Source organism: Melitaea cinxia, chromosome 13 (genome assembly GCF_905220565.1).
Source record: "Melitaea cinxia chromosome 13, ilMelCinx1.1, whole genome shotgun sequence".
Classification (NCBI taxonomy): domain Eukaryota; kingdom Metazoa; phylum Arthropoda; class Insecta; order Lepidoptera; family Nymphalidae; genus Melitaea; species Melitaea cinxia.
The window spans coordinates 9,182,135-9,210,041 of NC_059406.1; the positions used below are offsets into that span (position 1 = coordinate 9,182,135).

The 27,907-nt window shown below is 33.0% G+C and overlaps 1 protein-coding gene across 1 annotated transcript; it reads right to left on the reverse strand.

The window, feature by feature from the left end:
* Positions 1 to 1,815: 1,815 nt before the first annotated feature.
* On the reverse strand, positions 1,816 to 20,690 carry LOC123659123 (alpha-tocopherol transfer protein-like). The gene is made up of 7 exons (XM_045594382.1): positions 20,545 to 20,690; positions 14,914 to 15,003; positions 9,427 to 9,586; positions 7,707 to 7,962; positions 6,529 to 6,639; positions 3,880 to 4,016; positions 1,816 to 2,302 (listed from the first exon to the last, which is right to left on the reverse strand). Exons 2-7 carry the CDS (start codon positions 14,999 to 15,001, stop codon positions 2,179 to 2,181), a joined length of 876 nt encoding a protein of 291 aa, XP_045450338.1. The 5' UTR covers positions 15,002 to 15,003; positions 20,545 to 20,690; the 3' UTR covers positions 1,816 to 2,178.
* Between the last annotated feature and the right edge of the window lie 7,217 nt (positions 20,691 to 27,907).

Consider the following 27,907-nt stretch of genomic DNA (forward strand, 5'->3'; position numbering starts at 1 on the left):
CTAATTCTTTGCTGAAATTTACTTTCGTTTAAAAATGTATAAAAAATAGATATACACCGTAAAATACTTAAAGTAACTTCAAAAACGTGTGTCTTAATATAATGGTAAACGCCGTATATAAAATAATTGAAAAATAATTATCGTAAAAACCAAAAAAAAACAAATTCACAAATCTATAATCTATATACCTATATAAAAGCGAAAGGTCACTCATCACGAAATCTCCGAAACTATAACACCTACAAACTTGAAACTTGGCAGGTAGGCTCCTTATAGGATTTTACGAAACTCGACACCTAAGGGGGTAAAACGGGGGTTGCAAGTTTGTATGAAAGTCCTATGTTTTTGAAGTAAGAGACTTAAAATTAAAAATGTATGCTCTATAGATGATGAGAAGGTGTCCAAATAATGTATTTTTAGAAATTAACTCCCTTTTGGGGTTAAAACGGGGGATAGTAGGTTGACTCACTCGTCACGAAATCTCCGCAACTATAACAGCCACAAACTTGAAATTTGGCAGGTAGGCTCCTTATAGGACGTAGGCATCCGCTAATAACGGATTTTACGAAACACGACCCCTACGGAGGTAAAACGGGGATTGGAAGTTTGTATGAAAGTCCTATGTTTTTGATGTAAGGGACTTGAAATTTAAAATGTATGCTCTATATGTGGTGACAAGGTGTTCAAATAATCTATCTTTAGAAATCAACTCCCTTTTGGGGTTATAACGGGCGATGGCAGGTTGACTAACTCATCACGAAATCTCCGAAACTATAACAGCTACAAACTTGAAATTTGGTAAGTAGATTCCTTATCGGGCGTAGACATCCTCTAAGAACAAATTTTAGGAAACTCGACCACTAAGGGGATAAAACGGGGGTTGAAAGTTTGTATGAAAGTCCTATGATTTTGAAGTAAGAGACTTGAAATTTAAAATGTACGTTCTATAGATGGTGAGAAGATATCTAAATAATGCATCGTAATATATATATATATATATATATATATATATATATATATATATATATATATATATATATATATATATATGTATATATACATATATATATATGTAAAAGAGAAAGGTCACTGACTCACTCATCACGAGAACTCAAAAATCGCTGGATGGTCCATCCATCCAAAGTTAGCAGGGAGGTAGATTATAGTTAGTAGACGCCCGCTAAGAACGGATTTTGCGATATTCCACCGCTAAAGGGGTTTAATTGGGGTTGATAGTTTAAATGAAATATATACAGCAGCTATAAGTTTGCCCGATAGGTTATTTATACTGCAGCCTGAAAATAAAACTAAAAATGTGGTACACCACAGAGGTTTTATAAAAATAACTATTAAATTATACTAAATTGTGCCTTTTAAAAAGTTACTCAGTGTGATAAGCATTTCAAGTGACTGAAATAAAAAAATAATTTGTGCTAAACATCTTGATAGTAATGCATATCTTCATAACCGAGCGGACGTAGTCGCGGGCAACAATTAGTGTATTATACAATAAAATCCCCAAAAGTGTATGTGATCGATTCCCTCAAAATCTACTGAACGGATTTTCATGCGGTTTCACCAGTGGAGAGAGGGCTTCAAGGGGAAGGTTTACGGAAAGGCTAAGCCGATTTTGATGAGAGTTTCACTGGAAGTTTGCCGGGAAAACTTTGTGACACACTGGTTTAAACGCGGGCGTAGCCACGGGCACAGCTAGTATTTGTATAAATACAAATATCAATCGCGACCCGCAGGTGTTTAGGCGCCTACACGGCACGCACCACTACACCGTAGCGAATATTAATTGTTTTTAAAATATTTTGTTTTAAATTAACAAAGAAATTGCAAAATAAAACTGATTCTAACGTATACATTACAAAACAAATAGTCAGATACAATCTCCACTAGGCAGTTAAACATGAAAAAAATACAACTTACATAAAACTAAAAAACACTTTTTTTTAAATAACTACAAATAATTCGGATGAATCATATGATCAATACGGAAAAATACAGATGCATATTTTATGACAACTTATTTGAATACGTTATCTAACATGATAATACATGTAGGTATGGAAACCAATTGTCCAGATTTTTTTTGAAATGGAAGTCATAACACTGGACATAACGTTTTTAAAATAATAGGAATACTCTTATGAATCTCTTCAATATATCATTTTAATCAAAAGCTAGAGATCTGAAGGAGCCGGGAAGATCTTTTACGTTGTTGTCTTCCTGAATATCGTTGGGGCGGAGGGATTCATCAACGACCCAATTCTTATCGTTGGCCAGGAACCAATCTCTGGAACAGTTATTATAATTGTTTATATGAGAAAGAAACAATAGTTTTTTTCTAAAATTCTTTTGTTTGATAAGAATTCTACAAGATTCTTTGTTTCGTATTTCACTCTTTGCTGCGTTCTTATTCACTAGTTACACATTTTATAGTACTTTTGATAAAAAGAAATATTTCAAAATATATAGAAAAAAGTAAAAAAAAAAATAATTTCCGATACCTAAAACTTTTAATTTACAATCTGCGTAACTAGAATACCTATATATAATAATTACTTAATATTGCAATAATTTACAAAGTTCGAGTATAACCTTTTTAACCGACTTCCAAAAAAAGGAGGAGGTTCTCAATTCGACTGTATTTTTTTTAATGTATGTTACATCAAAACTTTTGCCCGTGTGGACCGATTTCGACAATTTTTTTTAATCGAAAGGTGGTGTGTGCCAATTGGTCCCATTTAAATTTATTTGAGATCTAACAACTAGTTTTCGAGTTATATCTAATAATGCGTTTTTACTTGACGCTTTTTTCGTCGACCTACGTTGTATTATACCGCATAACTTTCTACTGGATGTACCGATTTTGATAATTCTTTTTTTGTTAGAAAGGAGATATCCATAGTTTAGGACCATGATAAGGAAACCAGGATCTGATGATGGGGTCCCAGAGAAATCGTGGGAAATTCTTGAAAATCCGCAATAACTTTTTACTGGAGGTACCGATTTTGATAATTCTTTTTTTGTTAGAAAGGAGATATCCATAGTTTAGGACCATGATAAGGAAACCAGGATATGATGATGGGGTCCCAGAGAAATCGTGGGAAATTCTTGAAATTCCGCAATAACTTTTTACTGGGTGTACCGATTTTGATAATTCTTTTTTTGTTGGAAAGAAGATATTTTTAGTTTAGTACCATGATAAGGAAACCAGGATCTGATGATGGGATCCCAGAGAAATCGAGGGTAACTTCTGAAAATCCGCAATAACTTTTTACTGGGTATACTGATTTTAATAATTTTTAATTTAATCGAAAGCTGATGTTTGTCATGTGGTCACATATAAATTTTATTGAGATCTGATAACTACTTTTTGAGTAATCTTTGATAACGCGTAGTTACTTGACTATTTTTTTCATCGATCTACCTTGTATTACTCGTCGATGTAATTGAAGTCGGTTTTTTTTTCGTTTGCAAGCAAACACAATTATCGTGCATTCTAAATGTTTTATGATTAACTTTAATGACAAGTTTCGTAATAACTACATTACAAAATATATCGCAACTTTTAAGACCGAATACTTCTTAAGTTTATCACAAAATTAAACATTTAATAAAATACGTTTTTATTACGATTTCCTAGCAGTAAATTAAATCCAAGTAGTCTACAACTTTTCGTTTCGCAGGTATATTTTATATATAATTTTTATAGCGAATAAAAGATTGTTGACGGATAAAAGTGAAAGTTTTCTTTATTGTTTAGGTACGTTACGTGTAAGTCAGATAATGATCGGAAAGTTATCAGCAACCGGTGAAATGGGCTTTAAATTAAAACAATATTACATATTTTCACACACAGTTCTTTACCTTTTCGCCTCTATCCGCTTAATCCAGTATCGCTTGATCTGGTCGATAGAGCCCGCCTTCCCGCCATACTCGAAGGGCAATAGGTCTTGAGGCACATCTTGATACAGTGTATCCGTATTTGGTTCATGGAATTTTATCTGCAAACAATATATTTCAATCATTTAAGAGGGAAATAATCCATAAAACTAACGCAGTAGCATTGCAAACAAAATTATATAGATTATAATGAAAAAAATAATACAAGAAGAAAAGACAATTTACAAATTTTACGAATTATGATATGATAAATAGAAGAGAATAATATGGCGTATTAAGGCGAAAATAAAATGCGTCAAATACGTTCTAAAAGTTTTAAAATACTCATCATTTCTTAATTACTTTAGTTAGCCGACAGAATTTGACTGAAACGTTGGTAACATAACTTGTAATTATAAACAAAGTTTTCTGGTTGGCTGAAGAAAAACTGTCTTTATTGGAACGAAGTTCCTTAGGCAGGCTTGACATTTGGCTGGGCTACCGAACTTAAAAAAATGTTATACTAAAACCATAAGAAAAATATACAACGGAAGTGACGTAATATCAGTCACACGACTGTATAATATGACGTTTGTAAAACTACTGTGTGGCTACGCTACTAAAGAATATGGCCACCCTCTCTCTTCCCGCGGGTGTCATAAGAAGCGACTGAGGGATAACACGGTTCCGCTACCACCTTGGAACTTAAAAAGCCGACCGGTGGCGGGATAACCATCCAACTGCTGGCTTTGAAATACACAGGCCGAAGACGGGCAGCAGCGTCTTCGGTGCGACAAAGCCAGCCCTTGCGGTCACCAACCCGCCTGCCCAGCGTGGTGACTATGGGCAACACAGATGAGTTCACGCATTTTTGGCGCGAACTTGTGGAGGCCTATGTTCAGCAGTAGACTGTATAGGCTGTAATGATGAAAACTAAAATATTACTAGTAATCCGATCCGCACTGGTACTGTTAATTTTTGATATGATATTCAAAAATGTTTATTACTAGTAAACTATTTTTAAATTATTTATGTAATTTTATACTGTCGACAAAAATAAATAAAGACATATTTTTTTATTTCACTTAATAGTTTGAATTATTATTATTATTATTTTTGATTTATTTTATTTTACGGTATTTGTTATTTTCTAAAATACTAAATTTCCTAAATACTTTTATGTAAATTAAAAACTTAATTAAAAACCAATCAACAAAATAAAAAAAAAAAAATCAAGAACTAGTAAATATATAGAAAAATCAACATTTTTTTTTCAAATTGTGTTGCTTCTATACTATCCGAAGAAACTTCGTTCCTACCTGGTGTCCCATGACACCACATAATTTTTTTACCTTGTAAAAATGTTTGCTAATTTAATTATAGACTTTTTTTGTCAACTCAAAAAATCGCGGTCATTTGCCGAACCTCTTGCGTGTGCCGCCCGGGGCTATGGGCTCACGGCACCCCACCGTTATGTCACTGACCAGAAACGATTACTTGCATAAACATCTAGCCCCGAACGGTTTTATATATACTGCTGATATTGTTCTGTAAGGTTTTTCGCTTAATTTGAAAGCACAATGTCTTGAGAATGTACTGTGGAAATTTAAAACCGAAATACTAAATATTACCGGAGTAATAATGAATAAAAAAATAAATTGAAGCTGCTGAAGAAAAAACAAAAAAAAAAAAACGAAGAAAATTTGTACAGAGAAAAAAGAAGTTATATAATTCCGAAAAAAAAACAAGAGCACACTGTGGCCTAACTACGACGACTCCAGGTAAAGACGATGAACGTAAGTATAAATTTGCTTATGAAAATCGTTATTGAATTTTAAACGCGTTTTTCTCAAAACAGTATTTTTCTGGTCGGCCCGGGTCGTAAATTTTTTTCTACCGAACCGATTGCTTTCAAATATTAACAGGCTACACACATAGGTACCTATAGTCCTCGAACTACCGAGAGATTTTTTTCACACCAAACTTTTTATTTTACAAGCCCTTCCTTGCAAAAATAAAAACTTTTTTTCAAAGTCCTCCTTTTTTCTATTTATTCATGAAATTTACCTCCAGTAGTTCCGACCAGAATGACATGTCTATAGATTAAGAATTATTAAGAATTTTGTTTTCAGATAACATCAAGAGCAAAAGTCACCGAAGCCACCCACGCGCTTTTTTTGCGAAGCGTTCACTTCGATCAATAATAATAATACTCTATTACTTTTTCAATTTTTTTTTGTATCTTTAATATGTTAATAAAAATACCCTAAATATCTATAATTAAAACACGAAAATCGGCTTAAGTTACCAGACAACAATTGACATAATTATGTAGGCTAGGTATATTAAAACTTATAGCGTCTTAGAGAAATCATTACCAAAGAAAGCACAATAGAAAGTGATTACAAAAGAAAAAAACCTTTGTTAGTAAATGTACAAACTGCGTAAGGACCTACAAAGTCTATATTTTAAATGTTCCTTAATTAGGACACCCTAAAAAAACAATCTTAGGGAGAAAAAAATTAAAGATGTGTAGATGTTAAACTAATAATAAATATTCATATTCATCTTCAGTGTGATACAAACTTTTTTTATCTTGTTTTTATATCAACAAAAACAATATAAATAATATACCAGTTTAGCGACTTCTGCTTTCAGAAACGGTTTGCAAAGAGCGAATAATTTGCCGATGTAGGCCGGCGCGTTGATCACATGTACCTGCTTCAATCTTATCGGAATGGCTTCCTGAAAAATATAGAACAATTAAATAAAACTCGATAAGAAAACCAATAAGGAACACTGGAACACACACAAAAAAATCATACCAACACCCTTAACACAAAAAGCATCGTATGGCCTACGAAAGCGCAACACAGTAACAGCCAACCTACTTTGTCACCTCCGTCATTAAAGATAATTTTCTTACTATTTCATAATTATTGCCTAAGCAACTGTACATAACATATTAACATATCATAACACTAACTTGAAAACATTTAGTTTTTAATTCACACTATAGTAAGAGTTCCGGAAAATAAAAAAATAAATAAATACATACAATTTAAATTTACAATAGCGTATGACATCACGTGTATCACGATATTCCCATGTGACCTGCGGTATTTAATAATTTCAATTTTTTGCTTGACCATCGCATCCGTAAACATGACTTTTTGTAATTCTTCTAACGAAAACCAAACTGATCGGTAGATTGGTGAATAATAATTACATTTCGCAAAACAATAAAGGAGTTTTTGTAAGGAATAATTTTTAGTACAAAATGAGAGTAATTATACGATAATAATTTAACAAATAGTCAAGTCAACAAATTGAAAAACGTGTCAAATAGAAAAAAAGCTTCTGAGACACAGCTCATTCGATCCGAAATGATATCTAAAAATATGGGTCGGAAGGATTTTCTAGCACGCAAAAAATTGCAAAGCTTTTAACTAATTAAGTTGCAAAAAAAAAATCATTTTTTGTTAATAATTCGAAACTAATAACGTAAGGATTTTTTAAAACCTTGTCGACTAGACTAAATATGATAATCGCAACTATTACCGACTTAATTCAGTGTGTTTTATCTTTAGATTTTATTCAAAGACAAGTTTTTATGGCTATTAAATCATTTTCATTAAATTAAACACATTAATTCAAACTCAATAAAGCTGTGAATTCTTAATTTATTATTATACCATTCTGACGTGACAAAATGCCTATTGTACAAAAAAAATCAATAAATTATTATTAAAGCATCTATACGTTATTAGGTGTTTTTACTTCATTTGCATATTAAACAACACTTAAGTTACCTGTGTATACAGCATGTATTTTCGTAAAACTGACAGATTTATTTTTCCTATAAACTTCAGAGTGATGTTAGCTGAGTCGAATATGGGTATTTCTCCCGAAGGAATGTCGTCCTCTTCGGTGAGACGAGTGTCGGCGAGCATGAAGAATGTCTTCACAGAGTCAACGAAGTTGAATAGATCGTAGTCAGGATTGTTCAAGCGATATATAAACACTTTATAGTTCTCTTTCGTTTTGTTCGGCAGCGGTAACATGTCTCTGTAATAAATAATACAATGAATACATATTTAACAACCTACGGAACTTGGTAGAATGTGCATACGTTGTGTATGGACAAAAATCTAACTAAGTACATACAAAAAATTGTTGCTTTTACAAAAGATTGTTATCGATCTTACGCTTTATTATCTTAGCTTTTTTTTGGTATCGCAGGGAAACCCATTTACGGGTGATATCCAGGATGCCCGGGTAGGAATTCCTAGACCGTATGTCGGCTTCAGCACTTGGGGGTGGAATACCGACCAAAACTCCTGCGGGACCAATCTGGCCCCAACAAATAAAACGGCCTTCAGCTGCTTTAATTTGAGGGTCCCTCCAGCGACCGGCTGGCCTCGGTGAAAAGGCCAGACTTCTCCTCCATGGGGACTGTCCGGCTCACCTCTGAACAATCCCGATGACGCCGTGTCAAACAGGACTGAGTTCCCATCCCGGCTCGACACAAACACAGGGGTGTTACTGAAGGCGCATTAAGTAGCGCCTCCTACGCACCCCCGTTCGTCGCCTGCGGACGAAGGCCTCGTCGGCGGCCTCCTCTCTCATCCGTTAGTCATTTTCCTTCTGGGACATTACTGTTTCGCAGAAGGAGACCATCGCCTTCCAGGACTTGCCGTCGCCGAGCATCGCGGTGATGACGCTCGGCAGTGACAAGTCCCCTCCGAGGACTGTCGTCAGATTGCGACGCAGCGCCGCTCATCTCGGGCACACCTTGAGGGAGTGCTGGGCCGAGTCTACCACCGCTTATTATACTTAGCTGATCCGACACACGTTATCCTGTCTTTATAACTATAAAAAACTATATAGGGGCACCGTAAACACCTAGTCGTGTATTTTACTATCTATTTTCATACCTACAAAATATTGACAAAAAAATTTCGAGCCGTTTCAAGAAGTGCAACAACAAATACTTATTATGAACACAATAAAGGTCAACATACCATTAATAGACGTATAAGAACGTTTTTAGCATGGATTAAATTGCAACAGTTTAGTATGTTTTTTTTTAAATTTATCCAAATATAAGTTTAGCGATCATCCTTTTTTATAAACAAACTTTTTTGAACGTTTTCAGCGCATATTACTTTAATTGTTTTATATCGGATGATAATGAAAATATGAAAATTTCTGAATTTATATAATACCGACGATAAAGTATTTCAGTATTCAAACAATTATCATAAGTATTTATATTTTGTTTTTGAATCAAAAACTTAAGACAACTTATATATATCATCAATTTAAATAAAGATCTTCAATTTTTTTTGATATACATATACTAAATTGTTATAAGTTGGTTACTAAATTGTCCGTGTCTTTTGTTCAAGCATCATGCATCTTGCTTATCCTACAGGGAATTAATTACGCGAGACAACAGATCGGCAGTTCTGTGACTGTGTCTAGTAATGCTTGTATATATGTGTTAGAAAATCTTCTTAGAAAACTTACGTGACTTCAAATACTCTTCTAATCTCCGGCGACCAAGGGTCTCTCTTAAGGAACAGCTCGGGTGCCGTAGAGCGAATGGTGAAGAAAAGATCCATGGTTCGTTTGACGCGTTCCATTCTTTTGCCACTGCTGGTGTAGAATCGACGCAATAGAACATCCTCTGTAGAATTAGAAAACAATATTAAGAAAGAAAATCAAAAGTTGTATATTTAAATAAAATAAAAAATTATTCAATTAAGAAGCTAAGTGAACTTATTTACAAAACTAAAACCATTTTTAAAATACTTAATCGCAAAATGACTATCGGCGTAAATGCTGTGTAAATGAAAGTATTAACATGATTTTATTTCTTACTTCATACACACGTACCTAAACGTTTATATCGAAATTTAGAGCTGTGATAAATGGCTCGCTAAGAAACAAAAAAGTTGGTTTCTTTGTAAGTATCAATAATGAATATACGAGTAAATATACAATAACTTTATTTATACAAAATATTATACATATTTACAATTCACAACTTAAGAACTAAATATTTACAGATAGTTTTGGTATAAATCATGTCCGCGTGGAATTGTGCCAAGAATGCTGGCAGCATTTCCCCGTTGAATCGCTATGCCGATTCTCTGGGCAAAAAATGCACCAGCCCTCTTGTCACCAGTGGAGGCAATAAGGCGAGGTCTCATCTCATTTAAAAACATTTTAGCACTGCTACTCCAAGGTCCAAGTGTTTCGACTGCAAACGGCACAAAGATGTAATTTGGAATTAGTGACGAATATTTGTGCCGTTTAGTCGTTTCAGCTTTTTCCGCTGCGGCTCCCGCTTTTAAGGCTGCTTCCCTGACACGAGACGGAGCAAGTGTGTCAACGCAGGTTGCGTCCCACAAAAGCGCCCGTCCCCTTTCTCAGGGAACCAACGTCAATCCATCAGGTTTCTTACCATCATTGCGACTAATTCCAGTTGGCTCGATAAGAGCAGGAACGTCGATGGTGGCAAGAGCTCTTTTTATGGTATCGTTTAGGGAACCGTGGCGGGAAAACCTGCCTGAACTCTTGTTACAGGAAAGGCCGTGTAGTCCTAAAGAATCGACCTCTTTTCCGCACGGACATCTGTGTTCAAAGCACAGTGGAGCTCCCAACCGGAGACCGAGAGCAATTCTAAAACTTTCACTGTCTAAAAGTGTCCCAAGATTTTTTGACAGCATTGCGTGTAACCAGTGACCTGACTCTTTATTTGACACAGCTAGAAGCCTGGCACGGTTTTTGTCACTTGTAAGATTTTGCGTCAAACTTATATGAGTATTGTGAACTATTGGTATATCCCAAAGTTTTTGTTTTGTAACGTTCTTCGGGATATCGCCATTAGGACACATTAACTTCCAGTTTTCTATTGCATCTGTAGCATCTGTAATTTGGACTGAATTAGATTTTAAGATGTCAGAACATAAACCCTTGATACTATGTACAGAAGCAAGAAACGAACGCAGGAAGAGCGACACTAGAAATTTTTATTTTAGTAACATAATATAATTATTACATTTAATAGTATTTAACAATATAATTAAAATTGCCAAGAACGCTTCGATAATCTTATCAACGCAATATTGATGTCCGGAAAATGCAATAGGAAAACGTAATTCGCAAGAAGGATATTGTGGAACAATATGCTGTATTATCATTCGCTTAAAACAATATCTCGTTTTAAAAAAATGTAGTTGAGTTAGAACAACAGGCGACATTTCGTGACGTCGCCCGTTGCGCATAACATTGAAGAATACTTGTGTTAAGTGTTGCTCAACACGAGTAAAGTTTAAAACTTACGTAACATATGGTAATTAACCATTGTAACGATTGAAAGGGACATTAACAGTGACAAAATAATTTAGGCGTGACGCTTAAAAGTTTGCAAAGGAGTGTAGTATTCTTGGGTTCATAATATGAAGTTATTTCGACATCATTTTTAAGTGACAAAATTATAATTTTTCGGCGCATATGCTGTATTAATTTAAGTCAAACAACAAATAGTAAAATTAACTTGTTCAATCCTATCAAAATTAAAAAATAGTATTAAAAATTAAATTCATAATATGGCAAGATTATTTATATATATTTTTTACAGTTTTTATATTTAAATGACACATTCGATTGTCTGTGTAAAAACTCTCTATATAAAATGACTCTATACATATAATTTAAAAATTACCACTCCTTGTACATATATAAATGAAACAATATACGTTTCCCAATTGCACCATTACGGAACTCTACAATCATTGTTGATTTACACCAACTTCCTTGAATTATTTACTTTTTTATTGCACAATTACAGTACTGTGACATCTCTGAATGTTTTACAGTTATCCTAAAATGTACAGCAGAGATGTCGCAATACCTATCTTGGTAGCGTGTGTCACAATTATTTATGAGTATATGTGCAAATTGCGCTTCGTAACCTATCCGCTTAGGCTTCTAAAAGGCATTGTATTACAATCTTAAAGTATTTAACTGTAAAATTTAATTTTAATATCTCTTTAATTATTTTTATGGATTCCTGATTTTCATACTAGACTTTATTCCTAAATGTCTAATTGTATATAAATAAATTACTTACTAAAATCATTGTATCCTCAATGATTAACGTATAATTTCAAACTATTTAAAAAAAATAGTAAACAAAAATAACACATCGTCAACTTGTACTAAAAATTAAGTTAAATTTGTACTGAAAATTTTAAATAAAATTTATAAACTAAAACACAGATTTAAACGCGAGTAAAGCTCGTTTTCTAACTATACAAACAACTCTTAATGGTCACCAGGCGAAGTTCTATAATGTTAATACTATAACGTTAAAATGAGAAAATTATGACAATAAATTTTATATAAAGAGCAAAGTTAACATCTGGCAACTTTTGCTATAATGTTAATATATAGGATTTTAATTGAATTTATACGTATTAACTTTTTGTATTTAACTGTTGATTTACTTTATAAATTAAAATCTTAATTTAGAAACAGTTATTTTTTTTAAATGTTCATAATAAGAATTTTCTTTTTTTCTAGTCTTAATTTAAAAATCTTTGACAGTGCCTTTTTATTATTTTTTATGTCGTAAATAATTTTTTAGTCTTGGCTTTTATTATCGTTTTTGTCTTAAATTATTAAGGCAAAAAAGATACTGAAAAAGTTACTTTTAGACTGCTAATGATCCAAATTCGTTGGACATAAACAATATCCATTAAAATATTGTGTTTGTTCTCAAACAATACAAAATGACTTACATCATTAACATAGGCATAGTAAGTATATATCTATCCTGGAAAGGGTCACCAACTGTGTAATCGTTGCAACTGATGTAATTTGTATTTTCATATATCATTTGTCATATTGTTAAAACTTTGTATTGGTGTGCGAAAGAGTAAATAAATAAATAAATAGTCCAAATTTTAGGGATTTTAAAACTACTTGTGATATCTCGTTTAAATTTAAATGGAAGCACATGACAAGCACCAGTTTTTGAATAAAAGAAGGGTAATCAAGATCTATACACGTGTAAAAAGTTGAGATATCACACCTTAAAAAATACAGTCGAACTGAGAACCTCCTCCTTTTTCTGAAATTGGTTGAAAATGCGTCAATTTGACTAAACTTTATATTAAATACGTGAAGCAAAAACTTTGTATCCCTTTATACGAAAATTGCGCGGACGGAGGAGCCTGTTATTTCGCACACCTACATTTTATATAGAGAAGGACTGCAGATTGCTAATATTTATTTTTACTTTAAATCAATAAAAAAACATTACACACACTATCATGTATTTGACACACACACACACACACACACAGGCATATTGCTCTTTTGTTTATTATTATAGAAGTATAGTCTTTGACAACAGAATCATAATAATGTTCAAACTTATAATTTAAATTAATTATGGTCAAATTTCGACCACAAGGCGACCACTAGTGGCATTAAAATGCCGTAGTATAAAAATAATTTAAAATTAATAAAACATTGGATTTTTTAAAGAAAATACATACATATGTAATATATCTTCTTTGTTATGTATTTGCTAGGCAGTTTATACATAATTAACTTACATGATACAAGTTGTCCTTCAATCGTCTTCATCAAAGTCTAACGAAATTTGGATTGGATTGGATTGGATTAAAATTTGGATTATTTTCAATATTTTCTAACGATTTTTAATTTTCAACGAATATTTTTTTAAATTAAATATTAATATGCGTATCTTCTAATGACATAAATTAAACATTAACATAAGATTAACTACGAAAAATCAGTTCGAAAATAAAACCTGAATAGCAATCAGATCTTCTCAGTTATTACATTGGCCTTTTGGTACAAAACGTCAAACAAGCCTAAAAGTCTTGGTTGACCTCCTTACACGAACTTATTTTGAGAGATCGAAAAGTCTGGTAAATTTTCGAAAGTTGCCGTGGTGTCCAGCGTAATAATATAAGGAAAAAGTTGCGATTTTTAAAAACTGCATTATGGTATAATAATACTTTCTTTATAGTTGAACTAATGATGAAAATGTTTTTTTTAAAATCTGTGTAACTATTTTACGCATGGAAATGTAGGTATCTATCTTATAATCTTAATTTATAAATTTACTAGCTGACCTCGCAAACGTTGTTTTGCCATATATGTTATTAAACCCCTTAATTCCCCTTTAACTTAGGAGTATAAAAATAGATGTTGGCCGATTCTCAGACCTACCTGATATACACAGTGTACACAAAATTTCATAAAAATCAGTTCAGCCGATTCGGAGGAGTTACAATTCTCCTCCGAAACGGCTGGACCGATTTTTATGAATTTTTTTGTGACGACTAACATTGTGACACGAGAATTTTATATATAAGATTTTAATCAAATTAACACGTATAGATACTTATTCTGTGTGATAGGAAACTTGGTTTCTCTTACCCTCAGAGAATATGCTTTTAAATTGTTATTCTTATAATAATAATACATTTCTAATCTTAGATAGAGCCTCAATTGAGACCAAGTTGGTTGATTACTTTTTGTTGTGTTCGTAATTCGCGCTTTTAACCAACTTCCAAAAAAGAAAAAGGGTCTGAATTCGACTGTATTTTTTATGTATTTTACAGGTTCATAGGAAAAAAACTCCGCTTTCGATATCTACGTTATTATAGGTATATAAAATTACATTTTAATATCTTTAATTACATGACGGTTCTATATCAAACGCACTGATGAATAAATTCTAATTTTAAGAGCAGATAAATTTTTCTTTTCGTAAATATAGTAGTCATTTCGAGTTTATTAATAATAATGTTGGATATTGTATGCTAAGCATTCAAGCTATAGTTTTTGTTTAAAACATGGAAACTTTTAGAAATAGTTAATTTCACGTCGTTCGTTTTTTATTAACTGACTTCGTTTTTTATAAACTAAAACATATTTAAAAATATTATAAAGATTTAAATATCTTACCAACATCATGCGGCAGATGAGGTTGTTTGTTGAGCCAATCTTTAATCGCAACTAATGCTTCACTCCATTCTTGTTCTTGGTCCGGCATAACTGGGAATATTAAAAAAAATATTAAAGATCATATTAATAATATGTTAGAACATAATTCACAGCGTTACTCCATTGTGTGTGATGAACTGAACTGAAATTTTACTATTTCTCTAGTAAAGTATGTCCTCTTGTGGAGCTCACCCTCCTCGGAGACCAGGTAAAGTCCTTGGTCTCGATTGTCAACATAAACTCCTGAAAGCACTAGTTGCTCTTGGTAGAGATATTATCAACAAACCCAAAGAGAAGCTAAGCCTTCACATAAGTGAATCGTGGTTAAGCTCCATATAAATGGAGCTTAACCACGAATATATGGCCTTCTCCCAGCTATGAAACGTTTATAGGCTCTTCCAGACCAATTCAGTGTTACCTAACATAAGTAAGTCCTAAAAAAACTTTAGAATACTACTATAAATCATTGTAATTTTTTCCTTTGCTGATGAAAAGGAGTTTCAATTAAAAAACGAATTGAAAACTTTTTGCGGATCTTTAGGTTTAATTTTGACTCGTGCCACTTTGGTAAAGATTTGATATGTAACGAAAACACGATCTCGGTTTAATTTACATATTTTAACATTTAATCTTCTATTATTACGTCATCAGATATAGTCTCAGTTTTTCTGTTGTATTTCATTAAATCTTGAATTTTAATTAATATGGAATCAATAAAATTACATAATTTTGAATAAATTAGCGAAGGAATAAATATATAAATCACAATTATTTAAATTGTATGTAAATATGTATGTAAGTCTAAACTACCAATAACTGTCTAAATATTTATATTAAACCATTTATAAGTTAGCAACCAAAATGTATGTCTTAACAAACAAAAAAATGTGGGCGTTTTCAGTCTTAAAAAGTTATTCAATCAGTAGTCAGAACCATTAAGTCTGCTTATTTATTTATTATACTTTAGAAAAATCTGTAAGTCAGCGTAAACCTATTGTTGATAGACGAAACCAAAACATAATATTGACTTTATGATCTTCCTGTCTATCTACATAAGGATCGATTTCCGTAGCTTACGTTACTAAAGTGTAAACAGTAGGTATTGTTAGCGCTGTTATGATCGAAAATTAATCGTCGAATACATATTGTGAGAATTTGTGAGAAATAATATAACCACATAACTTTAGAGTAAAATCATAAAAGAAATCACTGACAAGGCTTATATAGTCTAACATTTAAAAAAGGTAAATTATGTTTGAATACCTGATGATTGTTACGATCATTTATTCTAAATCGGTAACTTCTATTAATTCAGTCTCTTTCTACCTTGAATGTAATGAAGTTTAAGTGTGTATATATATAAGTATTATATTATTTGTATCTACGTGTGCACATTGTTATGTATGTATGCAATTATATATTGTATAATGATGTATTTATTATGTATTATATTTTTATTCTCAATATGTTGAGATTGTACACGCTAATTTTGCGACTGTTTTATAATTTTCCTGTTGCAGGACTACTGGAAGAGATTCCATCATGGGATAAGTTGTGCCTTTGTACCAGCATTGTTTAAAAGAGCTATTTCCTATTGCTATCATGTGTACATAAATTGTTAAATAAATAAATAAGTTTCTTAAAAATGAATAGGTACCTAAAATATTTCAATATATGTACTTATGTTATTACATAATACAAGATTTATAATAATTGGCTCGTCTAACAGTTAATTGTTATATTATTAAGAAATAATGAAATTCTACGCAGGTAGGTATTTGTAACATTAGAGTTGTAGAACAACTTTTGATTGTGGCAAAAGCTGTGTTAATTTTGCCATCCAATCAATGGTTAATAGCTTCTTTCCGTTCAAATTTCAAGTTCTAGTACATTCTTGATCCGTACAACCAAAGAATGGAACTCTCTACCAACGTCTGTGTTTCCAGAAAATTATAACCTGGGGATCTTTAAGTCGCGAGTGAATAGGTTACTACTAGGTAAGCGTGCTCCATCTTAGACCACATTTTCACATATCATCAGGTGAAATAGTGGTCAAACGCAAGCCTATCATTGTATAAAAAAAAAGTTTTAGTACGAAAACATAAATGGACTTTCTAGATTTCACTATTAGTTTCGGTAAGAAGACCCAAACACGGTGTACTCAATAATTAATATATGTATATTTTCTGATTATTTATCGTTGCCAATTTGCCGCTTATAAAATTTTCAAACTGACAGTTTAAAGTATAGGTAGGTCTATGGCTAAACGGATATTGGCAATCCGATTCAAGTTTGAAAAACTGGTAAGCCAATGCTTCAAAGCTAATTACGAAATATGAGCCATAAAGGCTTTTAGCAATGTTATGAAATATATAAGAAGCGTTTAAATCGTACGAATTGAAACGAATGTTTAAATACTCGACGCTGATTGAATTTTGCCACAGTTATAAATATAGCTTTAATAAACTGCAATTTGAAAGTTATTTTTGACATTTCTTTCGCTTGTGTGAGTCGACTTATACAGAAACAAAACTTTCACATTTTGTTTTGACATCCTTTTATCGTTTTTATAGTGTCTAATATCATAATACATATTTGATTGTATGTTTTATTATACAAGAAATCAGGGTTAAATTGTTTCTATTTTTTTTTTTCGTAACCTTTATGGACAGAATTCCGTATGCCAAAGTTGTTTGTTTTAGTTGTATCCAATTTTATATTAATTAATTTGGAACATCATTTTATGTAGGTATATAAATAAATATTTAAAAAATCCAAGTATACGGCCCACACACTTTTGTTTATTTTATTATTATTAATTGACTATGACTTGTTTACCAACTTACTTATTATATATATATTTACTAAAAATATTTAACTTAAAAAATTGAGGAATTTTTCAGCCTTCATATTCACATAATGACATAATAAAAAACAGCTTATTTCATCAAGTGGTTCTCGCGTCATTTTGCTGTCATCACTTCAGCCTATCGCAGTCCACTACTGGACATAGGCCTCCACAAGTTCGCGCCAAAAATGGCGTTAACTCATGTGTTTTGCCCATAGTCACCATGCTGGGCAGGCGAGTTGGTGACCGCATGACTGGTTTTGTCGCACCGAAGACGCTGCTGCCCGTCTTCTACCTGTGTATTTCAAAGCCAGTAGTTGGATTTATATCCCGCCATCGGTCGGCTTTTTAAGTTCCAAGGTGGTAGCGGAACTGTGTATTTCTTAGTCGCCTCTTACGACACCCACGAGAAGAAAGGGGGTGGCTATATTCTTTAGTGCCATAACCACACAGCATATTTTGCTGTAATCGCATCTACAAAGTTGACTTCCAACAAAAAAAAATTTATTCGATTCTATTTACTATGATAGTATTAAAAAAAGATTTCAAATGGTATTTAATTTGTAGTTCGATGTATATTCTGTATAAAAGTGTGTATTTTATAGCATCTTTATGCATTGTTATAAAAAACGTAGAGGTTTAAGGGTAAAACGCTTCCCGAATTTTTTATTTTGTGAAAGTTAAGCACGGTCTCCTTGGAGGCGTGCAAAATTAATCCCGAAACGTATGTATGCCTTATAGCTTCCGAAACTGGATAATCCTCTCTGTTAGCTTAGATATCTGCATAACAGAAAATTTAAAAAAAAAAAACATTGATACCAAGACATAAAAGGTATGGCAAAACGAATTTCGTCGGTTCAGCTAATTTGTCATAAGTAATATTGCATATTATAAATAAATTTTGTAATTAATATAACTTTGAAATGTTATTTTTATTTTGATACACATTTATTTTGACATTGTTCCGTAACACAAGACAATTTTCACGTAAATTGCTACTCAGTGGTCACGTAGACATATTGATGTCCTTGTGAGTCCTAGTACAAAGTGTTTATACCTGAACGGAATACAAATAAATGCTAAAAAATTTGGAACGACCTTAAGGATTAAAATGTTGATGTATCAGTGCAATATTTAAGTCACATCAGCTTAAAGTCCATTCATTTTATATTCAGACCTAAAAATTTTAACCAGTCCTAATGAACCAAAAAACATGAATAAAGTTACGTTATTATTATACTTTTCAAGACGAAGAAGAGATGTAGTATAAATGTATCTCACCGCATGTGATAGATAGTTATTTACTGTAATAAATACAATACGTTGAAATATATTGGAAGTTATAATTATCTATACGATACGTAATTATGTACATACCTAGTCACTAGCGCCAAACTTAATGTTACACCACACTAGGTTTGAATACTACTTTATATAGGCAAAGTATGATGGACTGGTACGGTAAAATAAACACGAGCTATAAAATATAATTTGTTATATTGTGGCTAGTCTATTGGTGTCTGTCTCGATACACAAAGCATTTACCTGAGTGTTTTAATTTACAATATAGTGCTATATCGTGATATCAATATTTATTAAGGCACGTTACTAATGGTAGAGTATGTCGGCTTCCTGCACGGTATCATTACGGCTTCGTCAGATGATGTCAAGGCAAACTTCGATAGGTTAACTTTTAATTTAGTTAAGTTTTACTTTTACGAGAACAGACTTTTATAAGGGCTTGGTAATCATTAAAGTAGTCGTCGAATATTATGATAATAATCACGTTTAGTTTTTTTTCCTTGGTCTATGATTTGTTTTGTAAAGTTTTTTTTGTAAAATAAGTTGGCGAGTTTTTATCATATTTTTTATTTTTTTTAAGAATAAAATGAAATTGAAAATCACAATAATATAATATTACATAAACATATTTACAAAACTTGTATTATAAATTACCTTAAAGTGAAAGTTTGTATTCATATAGAAGATACCAGTTGTTTATTTGTATGCGTGAAGAGTAAATTTTCCAAATTTTAATTCAAGTCATTTGTGCAACTCGTAAAGTAGAAGTATTTCATTGACGTTCCTTGCATTTTAACAATTATATTGCAATTAAACGTTGCATTTTCACGAGTTTCCTTTGATTAAAACTAGTTTTATTTTTATTCCGTCTTGATTACACACGATAATGAAGGATTGATATATCTTTTGTCTTAATACTTATTTTATAAGCCTGAAATCATGTATGATTTCTGAATGTGCCATAATATTATGATGATTAAATGTGCTAGTTTCAGAGTATTCTAGTCCAATTAGAATAATGCATTACGAAAGTTATTGTTTTTTGTATTAAATCAAAGCAGTTCATTGGTGATCAACTCGACTCGTAACGATCAAAATATTTTTCAATTTATTTAATAGTAATAATAGCTATTTAAATAAAACAAACATTAAAACTAATAAAACAGATAGATAAACTAAAAAAAGTACTGGACTGATTTAAAGGTTTGCTCAGCAGGAGAATGCTACGATTCTACGAATTATAAGAAACGAAATAGCCAAAATGGTAAAGCTAGTTAAATACAATTAAAAATATTTTTTTTTCCAATAATACAAATTTTTACAAAACTTCTCGGAACATAATAATTTGCTTTTTTAATAATTAATAAAAAACCTGATTTTAAGAGTAACGTAACATAAAAATATCCACATTTTGTTTTTCTCTATTATTAAAAATAACTTACTTATAATATTAATCCTTTACTTCTTTACAATATAACCGTTGTATTCGCAACTTGGAAACACAGAACTTTTAAACGAGTGCGTTTATCGGACTATTGGAGTGAACTGTGGCGTGTATGTCAAGACTGTTACTCTTGCTTTCACAATAAAGTCTGTTATCCATTTAATATAGCACTAAGTCACTCAAAGTAGAGTTAGGCGCATACTGTTACGGGAGTTTTTTGTGCTCGTCGATAAATTACAATGTTTATAAAATCTTATTATTTTTAATATGTGTAGGGCAGCAGAGCAGCGTTCGGCCCAGCTGATGGTAAGCGGTTAACGTAGTCTATGAGTATAGTCACCTGCTACACCAGACATACGTAACAGGAAATGCGTTTTCGACCATATCCCCGCCCTCCCAAGGAGCTCCTGCCACCTTACTCACCACAGGGACACAACTAGTATACAACAACTAAACATAATTGAGATCTTCTCTTTACAGTACCTAATTTTCTTTATCTATACACCTACTTTCTCAACGACGTCTACCTACATTTTATTACGGAGGTCGACGTATAGTGCAGGAACAATGAGTGTGGCTATCCTATGCGATGATACTTGTTCAGTAGACGGACACCCTACATTCGTCTTTTTACATCTCTGCGTATCTCTTTTATGTACCATATACACATGCGATACACTCGTAGCAGTAATTTGTAATAATTTTAAAAGAACCAGTAACTAATTGCAGGCATTAAACTTACAAAATGCTATAAAAAATTGTATACTTTCGAAACCCTTAAATTAATTATTACTAACTATTACCCGTGATTTCGTTCGCGCGTTAGTTTGATTATATTCCATACAGGTATTATGACGCTGATCCATAGGAAACATTTTTCGCGATCAAAAGTAGCTTATGTCATTTCTGCCCCTAAATTACCATAATCCAAAAGAAGTCATGTCGATCCTTTCCTCTATATGTTCAAAACAATGAATCAGTTTCACGAGAAAGTAGCCTTGTGCTATTCTATTGTGCTATATTTCGTATAATATAAAAAATGAATCGTAAAATGTGTTAGTAAGCGCACAACTCAACAACACCTCGACCAATTTTAACAATTATTTTTTTAAATGTTCGTTGAAGTCCAAGGATGGTTTTTACGGCGAGAAAAATTCGAATAATTTCCGGGAAAACCCTAAAAACAGCCCTTTTCTTTTTTCCATACAAACGTGTTTTAACTAAAATGTCTACATTTTAGTTAATACACGTTTTGACTCCAGTCAATTTGAGCTTTATTGATACACAATAAACTTCATATTAAATTACAAGCACTCACTGTCGTCTCAGCAATGTAGGTGTGTTCCTAACGTCAAAGAGTCAATTTGCAACTTTATTATCGCTGCACAATGTTTAAATTCAATCATATCTATCAAAACAGTGTGCGTGTTCGCGTTGGACGATCTGCTCATTCCGAAACTCAACAAAAGTGATATTATCGCGAACCTGACCAAATTGAATAGTCTAAAAATGTATAATCATTAGTACTGATTTTTATTTTGGTTGGCTTCGCGATATTATTTCTTAATGGCTAGGCTGGCTAGTTATAGTGAGAGTAAAAGTTCGGTTCAAATTCCCGCACAAGTTTGCCTTAAAGAAAAGTTAACTTGCCTAAGACAAAAACACACAAAGATATATAAATATATAATACTAAATATATACTTAAAATAGTTAACTTTTGTTGGATATTTCCATCCCGTTATAGTTTTATATTGTTAGTTTCAATGAAAGTGCATAAAGAAGCTATAAACGGGGAAAAACACGTATTAATAAGGATTTTAGGTCAGTAGGACGTGGAATCTCAAGGGGAGCATCATACAAAGAGAATCGTAATTTTTCCGGGGTGGCTTCGTCTAAACCACATTCACAACAACAAGCAATGTAGGTGTGTTCCTAACGCCAAAGAGTCAATTTGCACTTTATTATCGCCGCACAAAGGTCAAATTCAATCATATCTATCAAAACAGTGTGCGTGTTCGCGTTGGACTATCTAATGTTGCGTTCCGAAACTCAACAAAAGTGATAATATCGCGAACCTGACCAAATTGAATAGTCAAAAAATGTGAGAGCTATAGATCATTAGTACTTATTTTTATTTTTGTTAGCTTCGCGATATTATTTCTTTTGTTTTAGTTTCAGCACGCGACATAAAATGCATTAGTTTTTAAGTCATTACATCTGTCAAACAAATTGCGTTAAAAAAGGCGTTTATTATCTTTAATTATTAATTTAATATCACGGTCACGATCAGGCCAAATAAGCGCGATCGGGCACGACGCGTCGCGCGTTCTGTGACGTAGACTTGCGCCACTTTTGATAAATATAGGTCTACCAGGATCTGATGGCAAAAAGGGGAAAAAAAATTGACGCTAGCAATACTGGGGAAATTGGAATAAAACGTTTTGATACTTTTTTCCTTATTTATAATTTATTGATAAGGATAATTTTTTGAAATCTTACTGTGGCGAATGTGGGGTACTAAATTTAGATGAAAACTCCAATTACTCTGTTTATGAGTTTATTAATTAATTATTACATTTTATTTTATTTTTATTGGGAACAAACAAAATCAATAGTACATTCATACACAACATACCACTAACACATTTTTCAAATAAGTTTTCACAAATAATTATAACAATAATACATTTAGCAAAATAATTTTGAGAGAAATAACAAAAATTTTAAGGTATTTTAAAAATATAAAATAATCAAAACAAATACACTATAATATTAATAATTTCGATTAGCCAATTCAAAATTTACAAAAAAAAAGCTAGCATGTATATAAAAAAGACAGAACAAAATTATAATATTTCCATCAGCTGCTGTCGTACACTCCTCTTATAAATACTTATTGAGCAGCCAAAAGGGTCAATGTTTTGTAAGTGTTGATTATAAAAGTTGCATGAACTATGTATGAAGGTGTGTTTTTTGTAAGAGGAGTATAAAACAAGTTTCTGTGGCGCGAATGTACTCGGGGGCAGCTAAAATTAATGTGACGAAGTAAAAATGGGCTGTCTATTTGGCCGTTAAGAATCTTATATAGAAATATTAATATTATATAAAATTCTTAACGGCCAAATAGACAACCCATTTCTACTTGGTCACATTAATCAATCAAACAATATCCCTTAAGACGATAATTGGCGTACATGTAGAAACAGTGAAAAATTATAAGTCAAAAAATTTAATTTCAATGGAGGAAGAGAATCATTAAGGTAACAAAAATGAATTTTATTTTCTCTGAGTTTGAATATAATCCAAAAACATAGTAATCTAAAAAAACAATTTTATTTGTCTTCAGACTTATTTTCGGCCCTGCCGAAATACTTTTAGATGGGCCTGCAACATCTTTATTTTGCCAGCATTTGTTCACTGAACATGAACCGTGTATGTATGTAGGTTTCATCTAAATAAACCACATCTAGCTTATCGTCGCCTTCTCGATTCTTTTGCATACGCTCCAAATACTTGAATCTGTGTATCTTTATGTCATGTCGCTCCATTAAAATAATCCTTTTTGATTGGCACTTCACGAATTCGAATCCAATGTCTTTCAAAATAAGTCTGAAGACAAAATAAAATGGTTTTTTTAGATTGCTATGTTTTTGGATTATATTCAAACTCAGAGAAAATGAAATTCATTTTCGGCGGGCGAGGGCTGCCCTCCCTCCGCGCCTCCGCGGCACAAAAAAAACACTCTAGGGGTAGGACAGACCAAGACCACGTGGACAGTGGGGTGCTCCGATTTCGTTTTGGGTATTTTTCGAATTTCTAAACCTATATTCTAGCACGCAATGTTACTAATTTTATTAGAATACTAGCTGTGCCCGCGGCTTCGCCCGCGTAGAAATCAGTGTGTCACAAAGTTTTCCCGGCAAACTTCCAGTGAAACTATTATCGAAATCGGCTTAGCCGTTCCGTAAACCTTTCTCTCCAAGCCCTCTCTCCATTGGTGAAATCGCATGAAAATCCGTTCAGTAGATTTTGAAGGAATCTTTCACATATACTTTTGGGGACTTTGTTTTATAATACACTAACTGTCGCCTGCGACTACGTCCGCGTGGTTATGAAGATATGCATTAGTATTAAGATGTTTAACGCAAATATTTTTTTATTTCAGTCACTTGAAATGCTTATCAAACTGAGTATCTTTTTAAAAGGCACAATTTAGTATAATTTAATAGTTATTTTTATAAAACCTCTCTATACACCACATTTTTAGTTTTATTTTCAGGCTGTATATGTTTCATACAAACTATCAACCCTAATTAAACCCTCTTAGCGGTGGAATATCGCAAAATCCGTTCTTAGCGGACGTCAACTAACTATAATCTACCTCCCTGCCTCATCTTTGTCCATCCTGGATGGATGGACCATCCAGCGGTTATTAAGTTCTCGTGATGAGTGAGTCAGTGACCTTTCTCTTTTATAAATATAGATTACGATGCATTATTTGGACACCTTCTTTTACTCCTAAAACATAGGACTTTCATACAAACTTCCAACCCCCCGTTTTACACCCTTAGGGGTCGATTTTCGTAAAATCCGTTCTTAGCTGATCTCTACGCCCTATAAGGAGCCTTCCTGCCAAAATTTCAAGTTTGTAGGTGTTATAGTTTCGGAGATTTCGTGATCAGTGAGTCAACGTACCATCCCCCGTTCTAACCCCAAAAAGGGGTTGATTTCTAAAGATACATTATTTGGACACTTTCTCACCATCTATAGAGCATACATTTTAAATTTCAAATCTCTTACTTCAAAAACATAGGACTTTCATACAAACTTCCAACCCCCGTTTTACCCCCTTAGGGGGCGAATTTCGTAAAATCCGTTTTTAACGGATGTCTACGCTCTATAAAGAGCCTTTCTGCCAAATTTCAAGTTTGTAGGTGTTATAGTTTCAGAGATTTCGTGATCAGTGAGTCAACATACCATCCCCCGTTTTAACCCCAAAAAGGGGTTGATTTCTAAAGATACATTATTTGGACGCCTTTTCATCATCTATAGAGCATAAATTTTAAATTTCAGGTCTCTTACTTCAAAAACATAGGACTTTCATACAAACTTCCAACCCCCGTTTTACCCCCTGAGGGGTCGAGTTTCGTAAAATCCGTTCTTAACGGATATCTACGTCTTATAAGGAGCCTTCCTGCCAAATTTCAAGTTTGTAGGTGTTATAGTTTCGGAGATTTCGTGATCAGTGAGTCAACGTACCATCCCCCGTTTCAACCCCAACAAGGGGTTGATTTCTAAAGATACATTATTTGGACACTTTCTCACCATCTATAGAGCATACATTTTAAATTTCAGGTCTCTTACTTCAAAAACATAGGACTTTCATACAAACTTCCAACCCCCGTTTTACCCCCTTAGGGGTCGAGTTTCGTAAAATCCGTTCTTAGCGGATGTCTACGTCCTATAAGGAGCCTACCTGCCAAATTTCAAGTTTGTAGGTGTTATAGTTTCGGAGATTTCGTGATGAGTGAGTGACCTTTCGCTTTTATATATATTATTATATATTATATTATATAGATTATGTCTGACGCGTTATTTTGTTTAAACTTTTTAAAGGAAATTTAAAGCCAAACGAAAAATAATTCCTCGAAATTTCAGTTGACAGATGACATTTTGTTTGTTGCCATATGAAAATCGCTATTTAAAAAAAATTGCCATCAGATCCTGGTAGACCTATAATAACGTAATGTATAGAGCATGAAGCATGAAATAAAAAAAATACTATAGTTGTATATACCTATCTCTATATATTCTATCACGGTCAGTTCTAGCCTCGCCATCAAATTAAAGACTAAGCTTTAGTTCGTAAATTGAAGCAGGCAATGTTGAAACTAATACGCCTGAATGTTTGACAGTTAAAATGTAAATAATAATTGTGTTCTTGATCTTGATAAAATTTATACGTGACCACATGATAAATATCAGCTTTCGATTAAATTAAAAATTATCAAAACCGGTACACCCAGTAAAAAGTTATTGCAGATTTTCGAGAGTTTCCCTCGATTTCTCTAGGATCTCATCATCAGATCCTGGTTTCCTTATCACAGTACCAAACAAGGGATATCCCCTTTCCAACAAAAAAAGAATTATCAAAATCGGTACATCCAGTAGAAAGTTATGCGGTATAATACAACGTAGGTCGACGAAAAAAGCGTCAAATATAAACACATTATTAGATATAACTCGAAAAGTAGTTGTTAGATCTCAAATAAATTTAAATGGGACCAATTGACACACGCCACCTTTCGATTAAAAAAAAAAATTGTCGAAATCGGTCCACCCGGTCAAAAGTTCTGATGTAACATAAACAAAAAAAAAAAATCAGTCGAATTGAGAACCTCCTCCTCTTTTGGAAGTAGGTTTAAAAAGGCATGGGCACTTAAGAGCCCATGGATGTTTATATTAAGTATAAAAAAAAGAAACGATAGAAAGAGCATTAAGGTCGTTGCGGTCGCTTAATGGAACGCACCCATTATTTAATTCGATTTGGCAAAAACAGCTACATTCTGTGGCAAAAACGCAACGATAAACTCCCGGGAATCCCTGCTGAATTAAGTTTTACTCTAATCCATGCGAAATATTTACTCACAACCCCCACTGCTACATGTTTTCACCACGGTCTTATTCATAGGTTTTGAAATTGGCCGAAGAGAAGAGAGAGATTATTGCGATTGTATCATAGCTTTTCGTTCGCGTCAACGCCGCCGTACGACACTGCCGATTGCTATCGATGGATGCGGTCACGTGGTGCGGTGCGCAGTGCGCACTTCGCACGCTGGTTGTGACGTTTCATTGTAATTGGTTATATTTTAACTCATAAATGAGTTATGTGTAATACAAAAAAAGACAGAATGCTATTCTGTTTACGTTTCACAGCACACCCCATCTATCGTAATGCCTCAGGCAGCCGTAAATTGAAAAGAAAAGCGTAACCATTAAGCAGACGTACCTCAACTACTGTTGTTGCAAGACCTGTGTAGAAGACTCAAAAGACAAGTTCTGATGACATTCACAACTTAACATTGGCAGTTGTTTTTTCAAATTACCGCCACTTTTTGAGGAAAGCCAACTTTGACCCACCCCGAGGACCCACCTATATTTTGTGGATCAAGTGGGCTCGATGTGGTCACGAACAGTGACGTCATCTATGACGTTGAGCGATCGCTCGCGACGACCCCGTGGTCCCTTAGGAGTAACGATAGAGTGGGCGACTGGGCTTTACAATCGTTGCGATTTGCGGTCGTTTAGTGGAAGGCACCCGAAAACAAGCTGTCATGTGTGAAGTTGACATTTTTATTATT